Source organism: Brassica napus, chromosome C3, assembly GCF_020379485.1.
Source record: "Brassica napus cultivar Da-Ae chromosome C3, Da-Ae, whole genome shotgun sequence".
Taxonomy (NCBI): domain Eukaryota; kingdom Viridiplantae; phylum Streptophyta; class Magnoliopsida; order Brassicales; family Brassicaceae; genus Brassica; species Brassica napus.
This window is the reverse complement of record NC_063446.1, coordinates 31,888,331-31,913,290: the sequence shown is the minus strand read 5'-3', so window position 1 is coordinate 31,913,290 and position 24,960 is coordinate 31,888,331. Positions and strand designations below refer to the sequence as shown.

The window sequence follows — 24,960 nt, the reverse complement described above, 5'->3', positions numbered from 1 at the left end:
TAACACTTTCATGATACCACATTTCATTTATACCTCAACCAAATTTACCATTAAAATTTTAATAAGTAAAGTACCATTGTACCCCTAACTAATCAAACATACAACCATTTTCTTTCTCCCACGATTCAAACAGTTCTCAAATTGAACGACGAGATTCACGACTCCGGGAAGATTCTACGATTATGACGATTTCTCCGGCGAGATTCGACGACTCCGGCGAGATTTGAAGACGCTGATGTCCGACGAGATTTGGCGAAGATTACAAGCTCAAACGAACAAAACATGACGATCTCTCACCACAAATGCGTAACAAAGGTGAGAGGATAATATATGGTGATTTTCGTCTCTTTCTATAGTTTTATCTTAGATTTTTCAAAATCAATCAATTTCTGAGAAGGAAGACAGAAGTCTTTCTCATGAAGTTTTCAAATCTCAAATTTATAAGACTTTATAAATTTATCGATCAAGAACATAGTGCTTATGAATGAAGACGACTAACCACCATCAAGTTTTTTCGATTGTGTTTATGAATTCCAAGGAAGCTCCACTGTTTCAATCTCCTTCTTACTTTCTCGATTCAACTTAGTTTTAGAATCTATACCAAAATTCCGCAAAAGCAATCACTGAAGCTTTTGGATATCGTTTTTGGTTTCGGCTTAGAGTAATCAGAAGAATGCTGAAAGACCCCTCCTTTATCCACTTGTAAGTCTAAATGAGACATATAAGCTTGTTTGGTAGTTGTCTCAGTGTGAGATGCTTTTATCTTTGGGTTGCTTATGAATTCTTAGTTTAGTATGCGTCTCTTGCTTCGGTTTATCCATTGATATTCCTTGTTAATTTGGAAAAGTTTGTTAATTTGGTGAATATCTTGTAGTTTCAGGGCTAACTGCTACTTGATCTGTGTATATTTTAGGTTATATAGAAGTGTATACTACTTTTCTACTAGTTTAGCTAATAGACTGTTTTCACTGGGTAATTATGCATTTTGTGTACTTGTGCTGTGGGTATATATATGCTTTGGTTCCGCCGTTCCGGTCTTTAGTGGTCATATACTTTGGTTTTCAAAACAGGAGCAATCCGTTTCTTTTGCTCTAATATTTTAATTATCAGGTGTGGCAATGTCAACTGGGCTAAGCGTTTAAAATGTAATGTCTGCAACACCAATAAACCTGGTCAGAATGAATGTGGTGTGAGGTATGACTCAATGTCAATGACAACCTTCCTTTGTATTGTTCTTTAACAGTATTCGAGCTGAGGATTGGTATTATAGATGCTTTTGCGGTGAATTTAGGATACATTTATAAGATTTTTGTTCGATAATAGTAGTCTTCGTGTCAGCTTATTCATCTTTAGACATGGCCTCGTAGATAACTGGAAAAGGGGAAACAATATTATCTTCTGAAATTTGACCGAATGCTTTCTTTGGTAATATGTTCAGTATGAGAAAGCTCCTAATGCATCAAAATGTGCTTTCTCACTTGAAATGTTTTGGCCAAATTAGTGTTGCATTAAGAAACGTTATGTTTCAGCCTGATAGGCTGTTGTTCACTGTTCTCTTGAAAGACCTGTGCTTATTCATTTATTTTCTCCATATAGGGGAGGTCGTGGTGGTGGCTACAAGGAATTGGATGAACAAGAATTAGAGGAAACAAAGAGACGAAGGCGTGAGGCTGAAGAAGTAATAGCATATGCTTCTAATGCAGAGTTCTTTGTTACTTCTTTTGTTGCATTTAGTTCTTTTATAAATGTTTATAAATCAGTTTTGAGTTCCTTATACTCATTCTGCCTAGCATTCCTCAAAGACTTCTCAGGTTCACACATTTATATGTTTTTTATAGACATATGCCATCCACTTTTGTTTGAAAACTTCTTTATAAATACTTATAAATCGTCCAGTTGTACTTTTAACAATATCCTAAAATTCAGTTTTATAAGGAATTATAGTTCTGTAAAAATGTAGTGTTTACTAGGCATGGGCGTTCGGGTCTTCGGGTTCTTTTCGGGTCCGGGCCGGTTCTTTTCGGGTCCGGATCTTTCGGGTCCTAAATATTTAGACCCAATAGGTACTTAGAAATTTTCGGTTCGGGTTCGGGTCGGTTCTTCTCGGATCCGGGTCGGTTCAGGTCTATAATTAAAATACCCAATTTCATCAAATTTAGTTGATATTTGTCATATATATCTAAAATTTTACAAAATAATTTAAATGAAACTATTAATAACTAAAATAAAATATTTTTAAACTCTAAATTTACATTTTAAAACTTCATATTACTTAAAAAATGTTATAAAATAATAACAAATATTGTTAACAAAAGATATTTCAACTAAATCATAAAATAATATATATATAAAATAGAACACAAAAACATAATAGTTTTAAATATACATGTTTTTAAGTCGGATACAAATCGGTTCTTATCGGGTCGGGTCTATTCGGGTAGGTTCTTTTCGGATCCGGATCTATTCGGGTCGGTTCCTTTCGGTTCCGGTTCTTTCGGGTAAAAAAAATTTAGACCCAAAAGATACTTGTAAATTTTCGGTCCGGTTCCGGTTTGGGTTTTCGGGTCAAAATGCCCAGGCCTAGTGTTCACTATCTGAAAATCTTAATCTTAACCCGAACTATTCAAATAACAAGTTCAAATAAGTCTTATTTGTTTTTTTGGATAACAGAAGGAAGCAAATCCTAAAATTAATTGAACTCTTGTTTAAATACTTCTTTATAAGGATTTATAAATCGTCGAGTTGTACTTTTAACAATATCCTGAAATCCAGATTTATATTTTGTAAAGGTGTAAAAAAATATTTGGAACAAATTTAATTTTTAGTAAATAACTGTATGATTAATGTTGCAGAGAGAAACTCACACACATTCTAAGACTAAATTGAACAACATTTAAGGAGTTGACGATGTCGGTTTTTTAGAACATATTCGTATAAATTATTTTTTATAAATTTTTCATAAACTCTTATAAATTATTTACATACATTTATAAACCCTAGAAAATTATTTTATTAACTCTTATAACTTGTTTAATAAGCATTTCTAAATGGTTATAGACTCGTATAATTGATTTCTAAACATGTATATACCTATATAAACCTTATAAATTATATACATACCCCTTATAAATTATTAACTTTTATAATTTTTTGTAATAAACATTTATAAATAGTTTATATACTCTATAAATTGTTTTATAAACCTTTATAGATGGTTTATAGACTCTTACAAATAATTTGTACACCTTTATAAAAGGTTTATAAAATTTATTAATTGTTTTTAATAAAATTTTATAAATGATTTATAATCTCTTATTAATTATTTATTTATCCTTATAAAATTATTTTACAAACTTTTACAAATTGTTTTGATAAGTGTTTATAAATTGTTATAACCTCTTATAAATGATTTAAAGACTTTCCAAGTGATTCATAAACTAATAAACCTTATAAATTGTATACATACCCCTTATAAATTGTTTATAAACTTTCATAATGTTTTAATAAACGGTTATAAATAGTTTATAGACTTTATTAATTGTTTTATAAATGGATTAAAGACTCTTACAAATAATTGAAACTACTCTTTTTTACTACATTTTGTTTATTGTAATAGAAATCAAGCTTGGTTAGGTTGACGTTGAATGGTCTAGATTCTTTATAAATAATTTTAAACCCTTATAAATGATTTATAAAATTTCTATATTGTTTTTAAAAACTTTTATAAATTATTTATAAATCCTTATTAATTATTTACATACCCTTATAAATTCTTATAAATTATTTTACATACTCTTATCAATTGTTTTACAAGCCTTTATAAATGGTTGTATATTCTTATAAATAATATAGAGACCTTATAATTGGTTTCTACACCTATATAAACCCTTATTAATAGTGTACATACTCCTTATAGATTATTTATAAACTTTCATAACTTTTTAATAAACATTTATACATGGTTTATAGATTTTATAACTTGTTTTATAAGTCTTTATAAATGGTTTATAGACTCTTACAAATAATTTTACTTACCCTTATAAATTGTTTCCTAATCCTTTATAATGGTGTATGAACTTTATAAATTATTTTTGTAAACCCTTATAAATTATTTATATACCTTTATAAACCCTTATAAATTATTATACAAACCATTATAAATTGTTTTATAAGTCTTTTTAAATGGTTATAGACTCTCTTAGTTGATTTCTAAACCGATATAACTCTTATAATACCACTTATAAATTGAATATAAACTCTCATAACTTTTTTTATAGACCTTTATAAATGGTTTATAAATTTTTTTTATAAATTTTTGTAAGTTGATTTATCAATGTTTATAGATTTACTTTTGATTTATAAGAGTTTATAAATATTATTTATAAGAGTTTATAAATGCTTATTAAAACATAAAATGATTTATAAGGGTCTATAAGTTGATTATGAGAGTTTTTAAAATGACTTATAAAAATTTATAAACTAATTTATTAGGATTTATTTGTTAATTTATAAAATATTAAAATTTCACAGCTTGCACACCCATTTTTCTATACACCTCCAACTAATTTAAAGGTCAAAAGACACAAAGTGTCTCACATATGTAGTTTGAAATAATGTAGTTTGGAAGAGATCTAAGAAATATATAATATAGATAAATAAATCCATTTATCACCAATTGGCTTTAAGTTGGAAGTTCATCTAACTTAACATGGGTTTATAAGTTGATTTATAATTTTTTAAAATTGGCTTTTGATTTATAAGAATTTTAAAACTGGTTTATAAAAGTCAAACTAATTAAGAAATTAAACACTTAAAACTAATTTATAAAGGTTTATAAAATTATTTATAAGGTTTGTAAACTGATATATACAGGTTTATAGACTAATTTATTAAGGTTTATAAACTAATTTATTAAGGTTCCTAAGTTAATGTATAAAAACCTTATAAAATGATTCATAAGGGTTTATAAAATGAGAATCGTTATAACTTTCACTCCAATAGGTTTTTAGTAAGAAAAAAGAGTTTATAAGGTTTTATAAAACATTTTCTAACTTACAAAATCATTTATAAAAATTTTTATAAATATTTTTACGTGAAAATGATAAGAAATTATAAATATTTATATAAGAGGTTATAAATTAATTATAAATATTAATCAGTTAGTTATAAGAATATCTTAAAGCTTATGATTTTATCTATCCACTCATGATTAATAAACAATTATAAATGATTTATAAACAATTATAATGTTTCTGCCAATCTCCCTCTCTCTCTTTTTTGTTGTACATGTATTGTGTAACTAACTGTAAACGAGTTTGATTTCAAGTAAAAAAATAGCTTGGAACTGCACATATGATCTCTTGAATAATTTAAATTTAAAAGAAACAATTAAATGATTTAGAAAAGCTTATAAGTCATTTATCCGGTTTCATAAACCAATTTCTAAGAGTTTATAACTTCTTTTATAAAGATTTATAAATTAGCTATAAAAATTATAAAAACTTACAAATTATTTATAAGAGTTCGTAAATATTGAAACAACTATCATCCAGGTGAAGTTTCAGAAATTCTATTACAACACCACGTGGAGCGTTTGCTTCTTTGCTATCCCCAAGGCATGGGTTCCAGCTATCAAATCTGGTTTTGGATGAAGGTGAAGCCTGAAGACAAGAACTGGTTCTTGCTCTGCCGGAGAGTGTGACATACATTGAAGATATGCATCTCAAGATTTCTTCAGAGAACCTACTCGGGTTTTCCATGTCATCTACGATGTGAGATGAGCCTAGAAGATCTTTAAGGGTAGTGTGATGACCATAAACATATCTTGTATTCTCCTGCAAACATCAAATCAGTTAAACAAGTATGCTAAATGCTGAAGACCAATGTGTTCTACTTACATTTGTAAAAAAGGCTTTTATGCTGGCTTGGAAACTCCAAGGACATGAAGAGGAACGTTCAGACACAAGAGATGCTTGATAATGGTAGCTGAGCACACCAGTAAGGTCTGATTGTGAGACTAAGCTTGTTTCAGTGTGTGGAGAGAATGAAGTAACTTGTTCATCAAAAGATGCCATGTAAAAAGAGAGAAAATATTGTTCTATACGCAGAATCTCAAACTCAATTGAAGCAATCTCCTTCTTCAAATCTTCTGAAGACTGCACAATAACAGAGTTCATATCTAAAGTACACTTGGTAACAAAGAATCTATCAAGTTTCATTACAAAAGATCAAACTTTTGGCATTACATTGCAATGCGAATCCTTATGAGTCAGTAGTCTCTTCTCAATTGATATAAACTGCCATGAAAATGTACAGACAAATGTGACCTTTTTGAAACCACCCGTAAAGAGAGGCATATTAAGATAATATCCAAAAGCTTCGCTTTTTGAAAAGAGAATGGAAATTACCGGTTCACTATTATAGCAAGAGAATCTTGACAATACAATTCTCTAGCAACCACTATCACTATGTCATTTCTCTCTTGACTAGTACCTATACTAAGCTTCGACTCTAAATAACAATTGAATTTTACAAACCCTTATAAATTATCTAATAAATCCTTATAAATGATTTCAGTGCTAAAGTCTCAATATTCAGAGTCTTTAATAAACTCGTAAACCCAATTCATAAAATTTCAAAACACAAAATCATATTGCATACTCATCTCTAATCAAACATTTACCCTCTTCAGATTGATGAATATTCTGAATCTCAATATTGCAACAAATCGTAATCCATAAACCTGAAATAGACTTGAATGGTAAAAACCCAGATTCTACAATCTCCTCAAACATGTGAAGTGATCAAAGATGATCTGATGCCAGAGGTTTTGACGATAAATCTCAACGGAGAAGGACGACGGATCTCAACGGAGATAGACGACGGATCTCGACGGAGAGAGATGGATCTCGACGGAGAGAGATGGATCTCGACGGAGAGAGATGGATCTCGACGGAGAGAGATGGATCTCGACGGAGAGAGATGGATCTCGACGGAAAGAGACTGATTTCGACGGAGAGGGGCGATGGGTCTCGACAGAGAAAGAAAAAACGCAATGGAGAAAAAGATTAGGGTAGGATAATTTAGTCTTTTACACACTAATGAATGTGATATTTATGAAAATGTCTTTTGGTTGGTGGTAAAGTTGAATAATGGTATCAAATAAAGTGTATAAGTAAAATTTCCCCTTTAATAAATGGATTTCTTAAAATTTAAGGAAATTAGTTTTTCAGAATTTCAACCAATTTATGAAGAAGAAAAGCCAAAAACCAATTTTTGTGTGTTTTCAATATAAAAACGAATTTTGTTTATTTTGTATAAAATACTATATTTTAATTAATTAATAATTAAATAAATGATATTTTTCATAAAGATAAAATTCCCATACAATTATATATTATTTAAACATTAATGTAAACTAATTGATTTGTGTTTAATATCTGTACATAAATATAGATATTTTAGTATTAATTGTAAACAATTAGTTATTAATTTATATAAATAAAATTATTGAATAATTTTGATAATTATTAGACACACTAAACAACAACTAAAAATTATAAAAACTTTAAATATTTTATTAATACAATATATTATATTAATTTAAAATAGCGATTGAAGTTAGAAAAAATGAAAACTAATTTATGTCCTAAAATTTATAAATAGTTTCAAAATTTCAAAATATTTTAATTTTTTTATAATTTATAGATATTTTATTAATTATATTTTAGTATAATAATTAAAAATAAAATGATTTAAAAACATGGTAATGTTTTTTAATTTAAATTTCAAGCATTATATTTTGATAAATTTTAATGGTAATTTTTAAATATTTTATTTCTATTTACTTTATTTTTTATTATTTTATTATTAATAATTATACTTAAAAATAGAGTAAATTTTATAATCTGAAAATGATTAAACCATATCTATTGGTCGAAAACATAAGAGAAAAAAAAATTTGATCTCGAATAGATTTTATTTTTTGCGGACGATAGTCTCTTCTTTTGTAAAGCTCAAAAATAAGAATGTCAAAACATTCTCAGAATTTTAAAGGAATATGAGGTAGTATCATGTCAACTCATTAATTTTGGTAAGTCTTCGATTCAATTTGGGCACAAGGTTGAGGAATCAGCCATACAGGAGTTACAAGACATTTTGGAAATCCAGAATTTTGGAGGAATGAGATCTTACCTAGGTTTACCAGAAAATCTTGGGGGCTCCAAAATACAAGTTTTTAGCTTTGTGCAGGATGAGCTAAATAATAGGGTCAACGGTTAGACTTTTAAGTTTTTCAGAAAAGGAGGAAAGGAAGTGATCATTAAATCAGTGGTTACGGCATTACCAAATCATGTGATGTCTTGCTATCGTTTACCGCAAAAAAAACTGACGAGCACGGTAGCACAATTCTGGTGGAATCCAGGGGGAAGTACAAGAGGCATGCACTGGAAATCATAGGATAAAGTATGTATAAATATGGATGAAGGAGGGCTGGGATTCAAAGACATAACTAATTTTAAAACAGTGATGCTTGGTAAACAGTTATGGCGTCTGATAGAAAAGCCAAATACTTTATCTTCTCGAGTTTTTAAAGGTCGATATTACAGGAATGTCTCACCCCTGGAACCGATTCGTTCGTATTATCCGTCATATGGCTGGCGGAGTATCGTATCTGTTAGATCTCTGGTAAGCAAATGACTAATCAAAATGGTGGGATCAGGATCATCTATATCTGTATGGAAATATCCATGGCTCCCAACCACTCGCCCGAGACCAGGTAATAAAAACCAACATAATTATTATCCAGACCTCACAGTGGATTCTCTTATTGATTCTACTTCGCGAACTTGGAACTCGCAGGCCCTCCGGACTTTGGTGGACCCCACAGGATGTGAAAATTATAGAAAGCATACCACTATGCAGAACCCAGATGGTATATAGAGATGGATGGCATTTCACAAATAATGTGAAATATACGGTCAAATCAGGATATCAGGTTGAACCGGTTTACTCAGACAGGGAAAAACCACCATTAATGTTTGGACCCACAATTGATACTTTGAAAGCGTTCTGTTGGAAAATACGGTGCCCACCAAAGATAAAACATTTTCTATGGCAATTGGTGATGGGGTGTATAGCAGTCAAGAAAAATCTGCAAGCGCGTGGGATACAGGGGGATATATGTTGTGCAAGATGCGGAGCCGATGAGGAATCGATAAACCATGTGTTTTTTTAATGTCCTCCAGCACTTCAGGTTTGGGCTCTCTCAAAGATACCATCAAATTCAGCTATTTTCCCAACAAGATCTCTTTTCACAAATATGGATCATCTATTCTGGAGAGTTTTCCCGCAGATGGATGATCATCAATTTGCATGGATATTATGGTACATTTGGAAATGAAGGAATAATAAAGTTTTTAATAATCTGGATATTGACCCTAGAGACACGCTTAATTTGGCAGAAAGAAAATCAATACTTTGGGCTGAGACCCAAATATTGAATGAACAAAGGAGAGTACCACAAGTAGAGATTACGACTCTACCGTCAATCCGAGGAAGATGGTGTTTCACAGATGGTTCCTGGAAGGAGAATGATATTTTTTCAGGACAGGGTTGGTTCAGTACTTTAGAAGGTTTTGATGGGTTGATGGGGACGAGGAATGTTCGGGCTAGTCTCTCTCCTCTACATGCGAAGGTGGAAGCGCTACTCTGAGCAATGGAATGTATGAGAAACTTACGTCAATTTCAGGTTACGTTTGCAACAGATTGTTTTCAATTGGTGAAATGGTTTCGGAACTAGGAGAATGACCAGTTTTTGCAAGTTATTTGGAAGATTTAAAAGTCCTAAAAGAAAGTTTCTTTCGATCAGAGATTATCTATGTACCAAGGACGCAGAATACGAAGGCGGATAGCCTAGCACACAGTGTTAGGAAGCAACCGTCTTTTGTCGTTCACATGGATCAAAATCTTCCGATTTGGTTTACAAAGTCAGTATGAGTCTGTATAAGTTGATGGCAAAAAAAAAAAAAAAAAAAATCCAAAAATCCATAAACCAAAAACTCAAATCAAACCAAGCCAAACAGCAGAAGGCCTAATAACGTAAACCGAATTGAACCGGAAACGCACCAAAAACTATAAATCCACGCCGATTTTCACCAGCTTCTCATAAACCCTTAAGCCGGATTTCATCATCTTCACCGTGAAAGATGCAAGACGATGAGGTTATATGGCAGGCTATCAGACACAACCACTGCAGTTACATGGCCAAGTATGTTTCTTTTCATCTCTCTTTGCCTTTGTCTGAAAGATTTGCTTTGATGAGCTTTTGCTTTAATTTTACTTTTGTAGAATCGAAACAGGAATATTCTGCAGAAACCCTTATAACGTAACAGGTATCTGCAACCGTAGCTCTTGCCCTCTTGCCAACAGTCGCTACGCCACCATCCGTGACCACGATGGTAATTTCATCAAAATATTCAAAACCTTTTGTTTGTGCTCATGTCCTGTGTTTGGACCACTTAGGAATGTTGAAACATGGTTTAAGTCTTGTGATTTCTTAGCAAAGATTCTCTGTGTTGTTGTTGTTGTTGTTACATAGGAGTGTTTTATTTGTATATGAAGACAATAGAGAGAGCTCACATGCCAAAGAACTTGTGGGAGAGAATTAAGCTGCCTAGAAACTATGAGAAGGCCCTTGAACTCATTGATAAGCACTTGGTGAGATCTCTGAAAGATTGATCCCTTCTTCGTCTTCTTCTTCTTTCTCTTTCAGTTATGCTGATCTATTGAGATCCTGTTCCGTGTTTCAGTTGTACTGGCCCAAGTTGTTGCAGCACAAGGTTAAACAAAGACTGACCAAAATGACTCAGATCCGTATTCGTACCAGAAAACTTAATCTCAAAACAAGGTCGTTTTCTTGGTATTTTTAATATATGTTATTTTGATTCACAACATGTCTTAGTTTTTTTCTTTTCTTTTGTTTTCGAATCAAAAGGGAGAAGATAATGACTATGGCAAGGAGGGATATAAAGAGAGAGCCAAGAAGAGAGGAAAAGGCTTTAAAAGCAGCACAGTTGGAGAAGGTTACACTTTGTTTTGTTTGTATGCTTTTGCCTCACTTTAGCTCTCTAAGATTCTCATTATAATTTGCTGTTTTATTTTTTAACAGTCCATTGAAACAGAGTTGTTAGAACGTTTGATGAAAGGCGTTTACCCTAAGATACTCGATTACCCAGAGCTTGTTACTGATGTTCAAAAGGAAGTTGAAGTAGAAGAAGAAGAGGAGGTGCTCTTTTTCGTTTTACCTGAGCTGACCATCAAAAAAAAGATGCAGCTTCGTTGTACTGACATTTTATTTACTAAATTAAATCTCAGGAGGAGCCAGAGATTGAATATGTTGAAGGCTATGATGAACTCTTGGAAGAAGTAGAAGAAGATATTGAAGATTTCTATGGTGGCTTCCCATCTAAGGAGTCTCACCTTGATGGTGATGATGATTATGGTAAAACTCAGGTGTTTTTGGCCTGTTTCTTATGCATTTAAAATAGTGAGAGATTATGGAAGAAGACATTGAAGATTTCTATGGTGGCTTCCCATCACTACAATATGTGTTTATAAAAGTAACAATTTCAATCATGAACTATCTATTACAGACTTTGAAGATGATGATGATGGTGAGGAGCAAGTAGTGATTCATAAAAAGGGAAGAGCTGTGAAGAAGTTTGATGGTAATGGAAAGTCTAAGAAGAAATCAAGAGTAGTTGTTGAGGTGAGCTTCCTCCACAAGTTGGCTTTAAGTAATTCACAAGATTTTTTCGTTTCTGCTACTTTTCTTACATTTTGTTGTATGTCTTTCAGGTTGAGCAAGAAGATGATACTAGGCAAAGCCTCAAAAGCCTGAAGCTTTGAGAAAGATGATGAATAAAAAAAAAAAATTTTAATATAAAGCTAACATGTTAGGTACATTTACAAATCAAAACCATTTATTTGAAAAGAATCTTGCTTTTTGTTTTAAATTTTTTCACTGTGATTCTTTGTATTCTAAGAGACGCATCGATGGATATCAATACATTTTATTATCTGCACAGATGAATCAGTTTTTCTTTCCAAATTACATCAATTTAACTGCTCAGGAATGTAAAAAGGGCAAACTATTGTATGGAGGAAAAGGAGTAACGTAGGAGAGGAAGTGAAGATTTAAAGAATGAAGCAGCCACATCCTTTTGCTTCGGGAGGACCTTCGAACCATTGATCCCATGTTGCATTCACTGGCCCTATTGTTCTGCAAGTAGTCACACACAAAAACAAGAAAAGAAGCTTTCAAAATCAGAACTAATAGTCTAAAAGAAATGAATCTCTCAAGAAAAATGGCAAAAACAAAAGTAGGATTACTCGGGAAGAAGAGGATCTGGTTTGCTCTCAACACTGTCTAAGAACCTGTATCCATTAGAAGAAATGAGTCAAGCTTATTGAAATAGAGATGATTCGTGAACCAGCTACGAAGAAGTTAGTTCTCACTCTTTGCAAGAAGCTGATGCAGTATCCATCTTTTCAAGCTGCTCCAGCTCTTCCTGAATAAATATAAATGGAGGGAAGAATCATCATATACATTGTTACATTTTAAGACACACAAGTATTCTAGTCCTAAACAGCTTCAAACCCCAAGGGATCAAGATATTAATTCAGCTCTTCACCAACCTTAAACCTTTTCTAATATCTTGTTATTACAGACCCTAACATTCTCCAAGCTAATGAAACCCTAAAGTCGCCTACCTCCACATCACATTAACAGATATAGTACAAGAGTTTGCTGTAACCTCTTAGATATCAGATCAACACTTTTGGTATTTCCAAAACTACAAAGTTTCGAACTTTTGAAATTCTCTACCGAACTCCACTAAAGATTGATCCAAACACGATAAATATTCAGACAAGAATAACAAGTTCAAGCTTAATAATCACGCACACAAATAAGGATCCGTTTTTAAAAGAGGAGATCAAGTGTATACATACCTCTAAGAAGCGAGCTTCTTGTTCAAGCCTTTTGAGTTCGGCGTGGATCCTGTGTTTACCTCTTGTGTCAACGACCCGCCCGGAAAGTTGACCCGACGAATTGGAGCTACCCGCTTCCATCATAATTTCTATTCAACCACTCAACTCCAAAAACCAAAACTTTAACAAAGACAGAGAAGAAAGACAACTTTTTTTTTTGTACTCAATTATGCAAAACTCAAAAAGCTTCAACAAAACCCACCCATGGTTGGACCCAAATGAGAAACAAATCAGATCTCCACAGAGAGAGAATTTAATTTTAAGAGGAACAAAAAAAAAGATTCAACAACTATTAGTTGGGGTGACTTCAAAAAGAGCTTTTCCGATGATCCAAAGGGTCTACCTACACAAAGAAAAAAGTTGAATGTTTTTTTTTGAAAAAAAGAGGAAAGGCGTCGGAAAGAAGAAAAATTCACCTTTTTAGTTGTAAAATGCTATTTATTACTACATATAGATTATCTTTTTGTCTCTTCACAAAAAGTTAAAATTTCGTTAATACACGCGCCATTCGGCATGTTATGGGCTTATTATTAGTGGCCCAATAAACTGTGATTATAGAGATAATCACGTTTCAACTGAATTTTTTTTTTTTTTTTGTCTCTAATATCTATGGTAGTTGGTGACATGAGTTACTCTTGATTAGTTTTGAGTTAGAAACCCAACTGTTTGACTATGTTAGTAAACTGTGGGGTATATGGGAGACTAGTTCTGGTCAACGTTTGACTATGTTAGTTGTTTCTCAAGTTCTTGTTAAATCGATTTTTCACCCAAATGGATTTATTATGCCAACCCAACCTATAAGAGAGAATATGGTACAAATTTAAAGATTTTGATAGAGTTTCATGAGGCCCAAAGAGACCACATAAAGGCCTATACAGAATATGGTACGGAGCTATAACGAATTAAGTACGGGTACTAGAATAAATTAAATAAGTGGAACAACATATTGCATTGATTATTTTATTTCAATTAAACTTGAATTTCTTTGTGATCTTTTACTACTGCATAAGAGAGATTAATCTAAACTATAAATTAGTAGTTGCAAACTTATACTGATAAATCGATGCTTATAATCTTAGTTATGTCAAAGTTAATTATGTGAAATAAATTGACGATATAAATATTAGATTTATATAATTGATTATATGTTATAATTTTAATACAGTCCTCATAAACATGGTCACTTTTTTTTTCTGGGATACAGGTCAAATAAATATTGTAAAAACATATTTTATTAGATCCCGTCAATACAAAATAGGATTAAATGGCAAAAAAATATCCAGCTTTTGGTCTCTTTGGTTGAATATAACAGACCTCAAAGTTCAACATAAAACACTAGTTATCCACTTTTAGTGTACATCGTTTAAACGGCAATATTTTGCTTTTTTAAACCTCTATAGAATGTCATTTAATATCTATGTTTATATGTGTTGAACCAAAAGGTCAAACATAGATACAACACATAAAAGCAATGACATCAAATTGGGTCACCACAACTTTTAATAAGGTTGGCATTGTACTCTTCGGAAGCTTGTGTCATTACTAGGTAGCGTGTCCATTTTGGCACTTTATGTAAGTTAGTATGACTAAATTCTACCAAGACCATATATAAGTAATAGTATAACTGATTACTTCAATTACTGTATATTTCTATAACCAAAATATAACTTCATCATTTAAATGACTATATTGACTATATTTTTATTTAGGGTTTAGGAATCAACCCACATATTGTTGAATTTCAGTCAGGAAATTAAATTAACCACAACTAAAACCGATTTAGTCCATAACTTAGATTCGGTTGGATTTGATGCGATTTTGTAAAACTCATAAGTTCTATATACAGGTCTGTTTTTGTTTCAGATTTGCTTATTTCATACGTAAAAATATTAAATTCATCCAAATAGGATAAACATTAAAAATATATAAAATACTAATAAAACAATAAATATTTTTAGTTTATTTTTATAAAGTTATTCAGAGTGAAAGTTTATAAAAAAAATTCATCTAAAATTTAAATGATTGTTTATAATTGATTAATTATGGTAATAATTAGGATTTAAATGATTTTGTTTATAATTTAATTTTATAGTTAAATTTTGTGTTATAATTGTGTTAAATAATATCAAATAATTAGATATGATTCATGTCATATTTTGAATAAATCATGTCATCAGCTTTCTAAAAATGATTGTGGTATAAACACTTAAACAATCACTTGTTAAATAATATCTAGGATGCTTATGCTTAGATTTGACATAGATCTGGTATTCAAAAGAATCTTCTTTAAAAAAAGTCTATGACAAAGAAATCAGTATAATATACATTATATATGACAACTATAGATTTTTCTATAGATCTTAACATCTGTAAATGTCTGAGATTAGATCACCATAAATAATTTCACAGATTTTCATATTTTCTTGACAAACGGATTTTGGTCCGCAATAGGATTATATGTTATAATTTACCATAACATCCCGAATCGTTATACTTAAAAAATCAAAACTGTTACTGATGCTTATTAATAGAGCAAAAATAATGCTAAAATTCAATTAATGGGTTTAGAATCATCTGTGGAAATTGCCAACTCAAGTATGAATTCTCCAATTTGTTGAAATACATATCTGCCAGGAAATAGAAAATACTCTTTTAGAATTAATATATTTTTTTATTAAAAATCAAGAAATGAGTAATACAATAAATATAAACTATTATTATATAAAATAATAAAGTATTAGAATTATTTTTTTGCTTCAGTTTAAGTGATGTTTCAAATATTTATACAAAAAGTTAATGTTATTAAGCGATTGTGACCATTTCTATTTTGCAGTATGATTTTCTATTGGTTGGATTAGTTTTGGTAATAATGTTTTAATTTAAGAAATATAGATTGAATAAAAGTGTTCTTAATAAAAAATAAGTAAAAAAAAAGAATAAAAAAATTTAAACATCAAGTAATATGAGCAGAAGAAGAAGTAATACATATTTATTTCAATAAAATAGTCTCAATCGTACATGCATAATTAACAAGTAATCAAACCATTTGTTTTGTTTATTGTGTTTCCCATATCATCTTAAACGTACTAGTGGTATTCCGGCGCTACGCGCCGGGTTCGTATGTTCTATTCTATGTTATTCCATGTTTAGTTTTGTAAAATATAATAGTTAAAATTTATATTTAATTATATTGGTGTGATTTGTAATAATTTTTGTTTAACATATGTTTCACGATTTCTTTTTAATTATTTCATTCCCATAGTGATGTGTTCAGGTTGCTAATACAGTCAAATCACAGTCTTTTATTACAGTTGACACTGATTTGGAGTTTTCGGTGAACTAAAATTTCCTACGCTTCTTCATTCCATTTGTTTGGAGAGACATGAATAAGATCGATTGATGTCATGTGTGGATGCACTACTGATGCATTAGTTTGTGCTGCCCTAGCAGAGTTTGTAGGGATCTAATACCGAATGAAATACTTTTAGCTGATAATTTATCATTATCTTGAGAATAATTACAAAAATTCTAACGATAATGTCATAGTTAAATTAATATTATATTTAATTTAATAATATTAAAATATTATATATATATGTTTATACTATATTTGGTTAGTAATATTAAACCAGCTCTATTTTAATATATATCACACAAGATAGAGTCAATTATTAAGTTTTAATATAAATTTCTTTGGACAATCAAAATCATTCATTGTGATAACTTCTAAAAAGCCGACAAAGAATTCAAAAATAGTTATAATGTTATTTGACATGTGATTTTCGCTCTCACGTTAAAAGTTGGAGCTTTTAAAATCTTTATTACCCTTAATAAATAGTTAGATTGGATTTGTTAATATATAATTACCCATAAATCATCATTATCTAAAAATATTCTATATTATGTTATCCAAAAATATTATACATCATAATATTTTAAAAATAAATTTAGATCCATGTATATACTTTTATGTATATATGAATATTTTCAAGTTTATTTTATGTAATAAAAGATATTTTATTAAAATAAAAATACTTTATCGTATATAAAATGAATATTTAATTAATTATTAAATATTAAAAAGAAAGATGGTTTTTGAACTGAAAATATATCTATTTCCAATTTTTTTGTAAAATAGTCCACAAGTGCAGGCTAAACACCTAATTATCTATATATATATACAATATTTAATATGTATCAATCACACCATTCAACTTCTTTTTTTGATCAAAAAATATATGAAATTGCAACTTCTTTTTAAAAATGCGTGTTACCAGGAAACGGTGTCCCTGTTTTGTGAAATCGGAAAGTAACCCAAAATAAGTTATATGTCTCACCGATTCCTAGCAGCCATCCTTGGCGTTACTATATTTGTATATATACTATGCACTTGATTGCAAGACTTATATTTTTTTTTTGAGACACTACATAATATATTTCAATTTTTTTACGTGTTAAAACAAAGGGAAAGTAATGTGAGTAGACAAACTTGGAATAATAATTCAAACATCCACGGTTCACCACTACATAGAGATTAATGTAAAATAGAAAGTGACCCGAGAAGATTATTAGAAAAAGTAAATGTAGTGGAGATTTTCATTTTCCACGTTGAGCTATGCCATGCGTGCCTTCTTCTTTCCACTCCGTTTTTGGTAAAGAATCGGATTGGTTGCTGCAGGACAAACGCTTGCTGGTACAACAGATGAGGCTGGTTGATGGGTGACTTGACATTCGTAGTCTCTCCGACTTCTGCTGTCACACCTCCTGCTACCTCTGCAACTTCTGGTGCTACACGATTCTCTCCAGGTAGATCATGATTAGGACCATTGTTATCTCTTTGGGTTTATCACATTTGATGCATGTGAATGAAGAATCTCTTACTGGAGCTTCCTTGAACATTTAGAGCAACCAATATAACACCAACTTTTATCTGCCTGAATACCAGTTACTTTGGCAGTTCATAGAAATTCAATTATCTCTAATCAGTCACAGAACCATAACAATTACAATACACTATTGAGGGGTAACTTGAGATAGTTAAGACTTTCACCTTAGGTTCGGAGGTCAACACGTATTGGTTAAGCTCAAAATGGGTGAGCGGTTCAATTTTTGGGGAATGAACCAGCTTTGATGTAGAGGCAGGCTGGTTGAACCATCCCCAAACAACCTAAAGAGTTTAAACGTGGCAGCACAGAAAAGTTAGAGGAAGCATATGCCAATATTTTTTATTTGCATAAAATTGTTTACATCTAATATCTGTATTAGAAGTACTTACTTTTCATAGAGTTCTTGACCGACAGTTGTCTCAGAGTCACAGTAGAGATGGGTTTGGGAAGTGCCGTTGACAAATAATCGGCATGCATGATGGAAAGTGTTTTTTGAGTGATATATTGGACTGAGAACACTATAAATCCTACGGATGGAGCTGTGTAATAACGTTGGAGACATTACAACTTTTGGCTCAGAACCGTAGCTTTCCAATTTGGTATGAAATGCGAAAGCTAGGCCGTCGAACAGACTAACACACACATTCACATCCCTGTAAAATATCAAAGAAAATGAAATTCTTGGAGAATATGATATCATACAAAGTTGTAAGAGATGGCAAACACTGGATTTTAAACTGTTAAGGCTACCTTTCTAGACGTAGAGTCAGTATTAAAGGTTGTGTCCCCTGTGTCTTGATTGTGCTCTTGATTGCAATGACCTCTCTAAGAATATCTTGAAAAATTTTAAGTAGAGGTCAGTAAGAACGTTGGAAAGATTCTAAAGCGAAAGATATTATATAGAAGTTTAAAAGAGTACCCGATAGCTGTTTGTTGGTATTAGCTAACGACAACAGCTGGTCGTGATTGCAGAACCTGAAGAACTCAATAGGTATTTGCTTAACCAAATTTTTGATATCTACAAACAACGTACCATCATTGAATTGAATAGAGACAGGTGCATCAGAGAGACAAGTGCTAAGGGAGTAAACTGAACCCTCACTGAAAAGGTCCCGGTAAGTGTCGGGGTCGAGGCAGTTGTCATTCACGTTTCCTTGGATGAGCGTTGACTGTTAGACAGTCTGAAATAACGACCTTGTAGTATCTAAATGTTAAATGAGTAAGAAACGCTAATGAAACACGGTGGTAGTTACCCATGAGTTAGCCGCCTTTCTTAACATCCTTGCCTCCTAGAATCTGAGTTGACAGACCTCGGCGGTGTTTAAACAGTGACCAGCTAGACGAGTAAATGAATTCGCCATTGATGGATCTGAAGTTTTCGAAAGTGAGACCTTCGGGGATTGGTTTAAGTATGATTGTTCATCTCAAGCGACCAAGGCATATAGGGTAAGTTTTGGTCGGTTTCTTTGGAAGATAGATGTCTGGTTTAATTGGAGAGGAGGAGTGGTGCAGTATGCGTTAATGCTTTGAGTAGTCACCAATCGTCGATAATTACACCGGTTACAAAAAGGTACGCCTGAGTCAGAGAGATGTGATGAGACTCAGGAACTTTCTCTGGAGCGATACAAGCAAAAATGAAACAAACTCTAATTTGACCTGGGCTTCTTAAGAAATATCAATTTCAGAACAAAAAAGCCTAAATAGAAAATACTCCGCGAGGAACCAGTTCCAGATTGCTAGAAAACACATCCACGTGTCCTAAAATGCCCTATGTTATAGGATGATGTGGCTGCAGGAGGTGAGAAAAAAACCCCCTTTATTATTATAGATATCTGGTTTAATTGGAGAGGAGGAGTGGTTTAATTGGAGAGGAGGAGTGGTGCAGTATGCGTTAATGCTTTGAGTAGTCACCAATCGTCGATAATTACACCGGTTACAAAAAGGTAGGCCTGAGTCAGAGAGATGTGATGAGACGCAGGAACTTTCTCTGGAGCGATACAAGCAAAAATGAAACAAACTCTAATTTGACCTGGGCTTCTTAAGAAATATCAATTTCAGAACAAAAAGCCTAAATAGAAAATACTCCGCGAGGAACCAGTTCCAGATTGCTAGAAAACACATCCACGTGTCCTAAAATGCCCTATGTTATAGGATGATGTGGCTGCAGGAGGTGAGAAAAAACTCCCCTTTATTATTATAGATATGGATGGAGTAGGAATGGTTTAGCTAGCAACTGTTCTTTTCTAAATTGAGTAACTGATGAATGTATGTTGTGGTTGTATAACTGCAAATAAAGAAAAATTACAAAAAGATATTTGACCTCACGAGGTACATTATTGTTGGCACATGTATGTGTAATAGATGCTACAAGTACCTTATCCATCTAAACAAATGTTTTGTTAATAGTTACCTTTTAGTTGTGCGATAAAGATAGTTTAGTCAACAAAGTTTCATAGCGAAAGTTGGAAAGATTAATACCTAGTAACATGTAATACTTTTCCAAAAAGTAAGATTTTTTAGAGTTTATTTTTGGTTTATAAAAAAAAAAAATTTATATTTTTAAGATACTTTTATATACTTTTGAGAAGTATTAATTGTGAATATTTAAATTGATTAAATTTTATTGATTGATAGTTATTAGAAAGTGTATTGAAAAATAAATTCCAAATTAAATTGTAAACATTTATTATATTCTTAATAAACGTAAAAGCTCTACAAAATTTTACTTTCGGAAACGGATTGAGTATTTTATCTGTTTTATGGAGAATATCACTTTAACCCTTTTATACAAATTAAAAATTCAATTTATTTAAGCAATAATATCTAAGATAATTAATATTATTTATTAGATCAAATTATTTTTCAGTTAATAATTAGAATTATATATCTATAAATTTCATTAAATTATAATGTAATTATTTATGTAACAATAAAATGCTAAAATAACATTTAATTGAAACTTATGAGTAGTATAAAAATATAACAATATATTTATCATAATTATAGGTTGTAATCTCATCTAACTCATTGATCCATGTTATCTAACCCAATAATATTCGAACTGGCCCGAAGTTAGTTTCGTCGATCATTATTGTTTGATATTCTAAAATGATTAATTGATATTCTAAAATGATTAAAGAACCATTATTTCGAAGAAAGGTAATTAGTTTTGTGTTAGAAGATCATCAATTTAATAGGAACGATGTTAGGTATTTTGTTAATCATATAAAAAATGTTATTTTAGAATTTCAATACAATTGTCGAGCTTAATATTTTATTTTAGAATTTCAATACAATTGTCGAGCTTAATATTAATTACAAATAGATTGATTTTATAAATAATTTTATTTATTTTAAATAAAATTGGTTGAATAGGTATAATTAATAAAAAGGTAAATACATTTCAATATTTTCTTAATCAGTGCGATAAATGTTAAAATGATATTTTTGCGAAACGGAATGAGTAATAAATATACAGTGTTGTTCAAATAATAACTATATTTTTTTTTTTGGAAACTATTAACACTTCTTTTTCAAGAAAAAGCTATGAACACTCTTTAAGTGCTAAAAGTATCTAACCACCTTATTACATACCCCCTTAATTTATAGTACTATTATACACAGAAAGTCGTGCTGTATGGTAGATCTACCCGTGAAAAAGAACGGCGAGTCGGCAGTGATCTGATTTGGCCAGAGAATTTTTTTTGTTTTGTTTAAGGAATCTCTTTTCAATAATTTGCTTAATAACCAAAATGATAGTATAACTAAAAATATAAGTATATACTAGTCTTTGAATTAAGTGACTAAAAATGCTGTTAATTTTAGACAAGAATAAGGAAAAGTCTCATAAAAATGATATTCGTTAACCTTTTTAACTAATACTAGATCTCGATCCGCGCAACCGCGCGGGTTTTTGTTTTCATTTATTTTTATATAAATATTTTGTTTTTAATTCTAAATTGATATATATTATAATATATATGTGTCTATCAATTTTTAAAACATAATAAGTTTACTGTATATTTTTTCATTGAATAGATTGTTTCAAACTTTCATATGTATCTGTATTTTCTTATATATATATTTTCGGATTATTATTTCATTATTAAAATTGTAACTATATATATAAAGATTAGTCTAATATTGTTTTATTGTCATATTCAAAGATATTGTAACATTTCACAAATTTAGAAAGTTTTAAAAAAAATAAACTTTTTGCTTCATAGATTTATATTATTGAGTAAATAATTAAACATTTAGTTTTATGTTTAATTTTTAAAATAAACTATATAGTTTAAAATTTTTTTTTATTGGTTTAAAGTAGTAAAGATTAATCATTGTTAGATAATATGATTTTTGTTATTTAAAAAAAATCTTTATAATTTTAAAAGTTAATATCGACAAATATTTAAATATTTAGCATATAAATGTATAGTATTACAACATTAAATTATATCTATTTAATTTATACTATCTATAAATCCAATGGATCATCTATTGTTTAAATCTAATTATTGATAGCCCAATAAAAATTTCTGGTAGGCCCAAAATTTAAATGTTAAAATTAGATATTAAATGTAACATGACTTTCTAAGAATAGGTCCATTAAGTCCATTTTTTTTTAAAATCACACATGAATCAAGGTTGTGACTTCTGTTTTAATATATAAGATATTTAACCATCAAAGTAATATTTATATTAAAGATCTCTGATATAACTTAGTTGTTCATTAGGTAAAAACTACTGATATGCCAGTTTTAAAAATAATTATTTAGTTAATAAAATAAATAAAATACAAAATGTAAAAATCAGAAAATAAAATAAAAATTAGGAAATTTCAGTAAATTACAAAAATTAGAAATTCAGAATAGAAAAATAGAAAAATAGAAATATATATATATATATATATTATTTTTGAAAAAATTGTATAAAGATTAACTTTTAAATAATTAAAATATTAAAAATTGTAAAAAATTAAAACACTTTAAATTTTTCCTTCATATTATCGTTGACAATAACATTTTTTGACATAAAATTGATGACGATAACAATTTCCGACAAATCATCGTTGACAATGACGATAATATGTCAAAAACTATGATCAAAAGCATCATTGTTAGAAGGGGAGAATCTAGGATATTATTTATTGGGTGCACTTTTGAAAACAAAATGGAAAAAAATCACAAGATGGTCCTGAACTCGGGTTGATATGAGTGCACAATATCACTTTTTCACATATTCTATCTGAATTTTTATGTTTTTCTATACGAAAATTACATTATAAATAAAAATTACGGGTGTACAAAACTCCATAGTGGATTACCTAGTTTCGCCCCTGATTGTAAGTGAAGGTATGTGGAAAAATGTCATTCGAAATATATCAAAAACCATCATTGTTAATGGTTTTATGTCATAAAATTTGGTTTAATAACAATATATTGGAAATTATTACTCGCAACAAAAATATCATCTCCAGCAAGGATATGTCAGATATCACCGTCAATTTATTTTTTAATTAAACTAATTTTGAAATTTCTTGATTTATTTTATTTTTATTTAATTTCTGTTTTTGTATTATAATTATTTTATTAATAAAAATATTTTTTTTAAATTGACACATCATCATTTTTACCAATAGTATCAATTAGTTTTTTACACGATGAATAAGCAAGTCAGCTTTGAGTTTTTGTGTGATATAAATGTCAATTTATTGATTAAAATGTTAGTCAAAAAATTTAAACCGTTAATGAATGACATTTTGATGGGTTTTAGTGCACTTTTTCTTAAAATAAACCTAAGAATAGATATATTATGTAGGTCTAGGAACTTAAGTTAATGCATTCGAAATCTGCACGTTAGACAGTTGTAATACAAAGCTAAATATTGTACATATATATTGATCTGCAAAAATATAAAAAATCTAAAATTTGTTATTATTTATATTATTTAAATATAATTATTATGTAATATATATTGAATATTTTATTTTATATTTATAATATGTATTTATTTCTATATATAATTTAGATTAAAACATAAATTAGTTTATATAATTATTATAATCCGTAAATACTAGAGATAATTCATAAATTTAAATGGAACGTTACTATCCAGCCGATCCAGAAAAAATGAGATTGAATTGAAAGAAACAAAGAAGACTTTTTAATATGACTCGATTTTTACTTTCCTATTTTAACTTCAATAAAAAACTTCAATTTATATGAATCAGATTCTTTTTAACAAAAAACTGCTAACCGACAGCCAAAAATATTAAGTTGAGCGAATTTAATTCACTTCCTAAATATAGTTCTATAAAATGACATTCAGCTAACAGCGGAGTAGTACTGTTTGTTGTATCTTATATAAAACAGAAAATTAATTTAAATTTATAGCTTGCGTGAATATGTTCTATATAGATTACCATAAACACAATTTGAATATATTTACCATATAAGCTACATAATTAAAGGGAAATTATCTAAAATACTACATTCATAATATCACTTTTCATGTTACTTTAACCAATTTTACCCTCAATTTTAAAGATGTAAAAAACACTTATAACTCTAGGGTTAACTGATCTAGATTTGGGGTTTAGAGTTGAAGGGTGAAGTTGGGTTTTGGAACGTAGAGTTTATGTTCTAATAAATCTATAAATAAATACTTGAATTTTTATTTTAAATAGTTTCAAAAAGACAATTTGAAAAAAAAATCAATAAAACAAATTCAGAAAAAAACATATATAAAAAGTTCAAATTTGAAAACCTATAATTCGAAAACTATAAAAAAATATTTTTTTTATCTTTTTAAATAATTATATATATATATATATATAAAGCAAGGATATAAGAATCGTTTACCTCTTAATGAAGAAATTATTTGTAAAAATATCATTTTAGTGAATGTAAATATGAATAATGGTACCAACAAAAAGGTAAACATGAAAATTAACCATAATTAAATGGTAAACTTAAAAAATTAAACCTTAATGTACAAAAAAAATCTTATAAATAAATATGTAAGA

The 24,960-nt window shown here is 29.8% G+C and overlaps 3 protein-coding genes across 3 annotated transcripts; 1 reads left to right on the top strand and 2 right to left on the bottom strand.

Moving 5' to 3' along the window:
* Positions 1-5,393: 5,393 nt before the first annotated feature.
* Positions 5,394-7,561, bottom strand: LOC106417976. Its single transcript, XM_022698233.2, has 2 exons — positions 5,898-7,561; positions 5,394-5,834 (listed from the first exon to the last, which is right to left on the bottom strand). The coding sequence occupies exons 1-2, from the start codon at positions 6,216-6,218 to the stop codon at positions 5,514-5,516; spliced, it is 642 nt and encodes a 213-aa protein (XP_022553954.2). The 5' UTR covers positions 6,219-7,561; the 3' UTR covers positions 5,394-5,513.
* A 576-nt stretch (positions 7,562-8,137) lies between these two features.
* On the top strand, positions 8,138-12,075 carry LOC106416660 (protein MAK16 homolog). Its single transcript, XM_013857581.3, has 9 exons — positions 8,138-10,267; positions 10,348-10,457; positions 10,598-10,716; positions 10,809-10,906; positions 10,994-11,081; positions 11,168-11,284; positions 11,374-11,500; positions 11,652-11,767; positions 11,857-12,075. Exons 1-9 carry the CDS (start codon positions 10,206-10,208, stop codon positions 11,905-11,907), a joined length of 888 nt encoding a protein of 295 aa, XP_013713035.1. The 5' UTR covers positions 8,138-10,205; the 3' UTR covers positions 11,908-12,075.
* LOC106416661 (guanine nucleotide-binding protein subunit gamma 2) lies at positions 12,056-13,461 on the bottom strand. The gene is made up of 4 exons (XM_013857582.3): positions 13,012-13,461; positions 12,517-12,569; positions 12,391-12,435; positions 12,056-12,280 (listed from the first exon to the last, which is right to left on the bottom strand). Exons 1-4 carry the CDS (start codon positions 13,132-13,134, stop codon positions 12,196-12,198), a joined length of 306 nt encoding a protein of 101 aa, XP_013713036.1. The 5' UTR covers positions 13,135-13,461; the 3' UTR covers positions 12,056-12,195.
* Between the last annotated feature and the right edge of the window lie 11,499 nt (positions 13,462-24,960).

Excerpts from the sequence above, each read along its gene's own strand:
- LOC106417976 (XM_022698233.2), bottom strand. The coding sequence starts at position 6,218 with ATGAAACTTGATAGATTCTTTGTTACCAAGTGTACTTTAGATATGAAC. Across the intron at positions 5,835-5,897 it reads TAAAAGCCTTTTTTACAAAT|GAGAATACAAGATATGTTTA; the intron begins GTAAGTAGAACA and ends TGATGTTTGCAG.
- LOC106416660 (XM_013857581.3), top strand. The coding sequence starts at position 10,206 with ATGCAAGACGATGAGGTTATATGGCAGGCTATCAGACACAACCACTGC. Across the intron at positions 10,458-10,597 it reads CACCATCCGTGACCACGATG|GAGTGTTTTATTTGTATATG; the intron begins GTAATTTCATCA and ends GTTGTTACATAG. Across the intron at positions 11,501-11,651 it reads TGATGGTGATGATGATTATG|ACTTTGAAGATGATGATGAT; the intron begins GTAAAACTCAGG and ends TATCTATTACAG.
- LOC106416661 (XM_013857582.3), bottom strand. The coding sequence starts at position 13,134 with ATGATGGAAGCGGGTAGCTCCAATTCGTCGGGTCAACTTTCCGGGCGG. Across the intron at positions 12,570-13,011 it reads AAGAAGCTCGCTTCTTAGAG|GAAGAGCTGGAGCAGCTTGA; the intron begins GTATGTATACAC and ends ATATTTATTCAG. Across the intron at positions 12,436-12,516 it reads GCATCAGCTTCTTGCAAAGA|GTTCTTAGACAGTGTTGAGA; the intron begins GTGAGAACTAAC and ends TAATGGATACAG.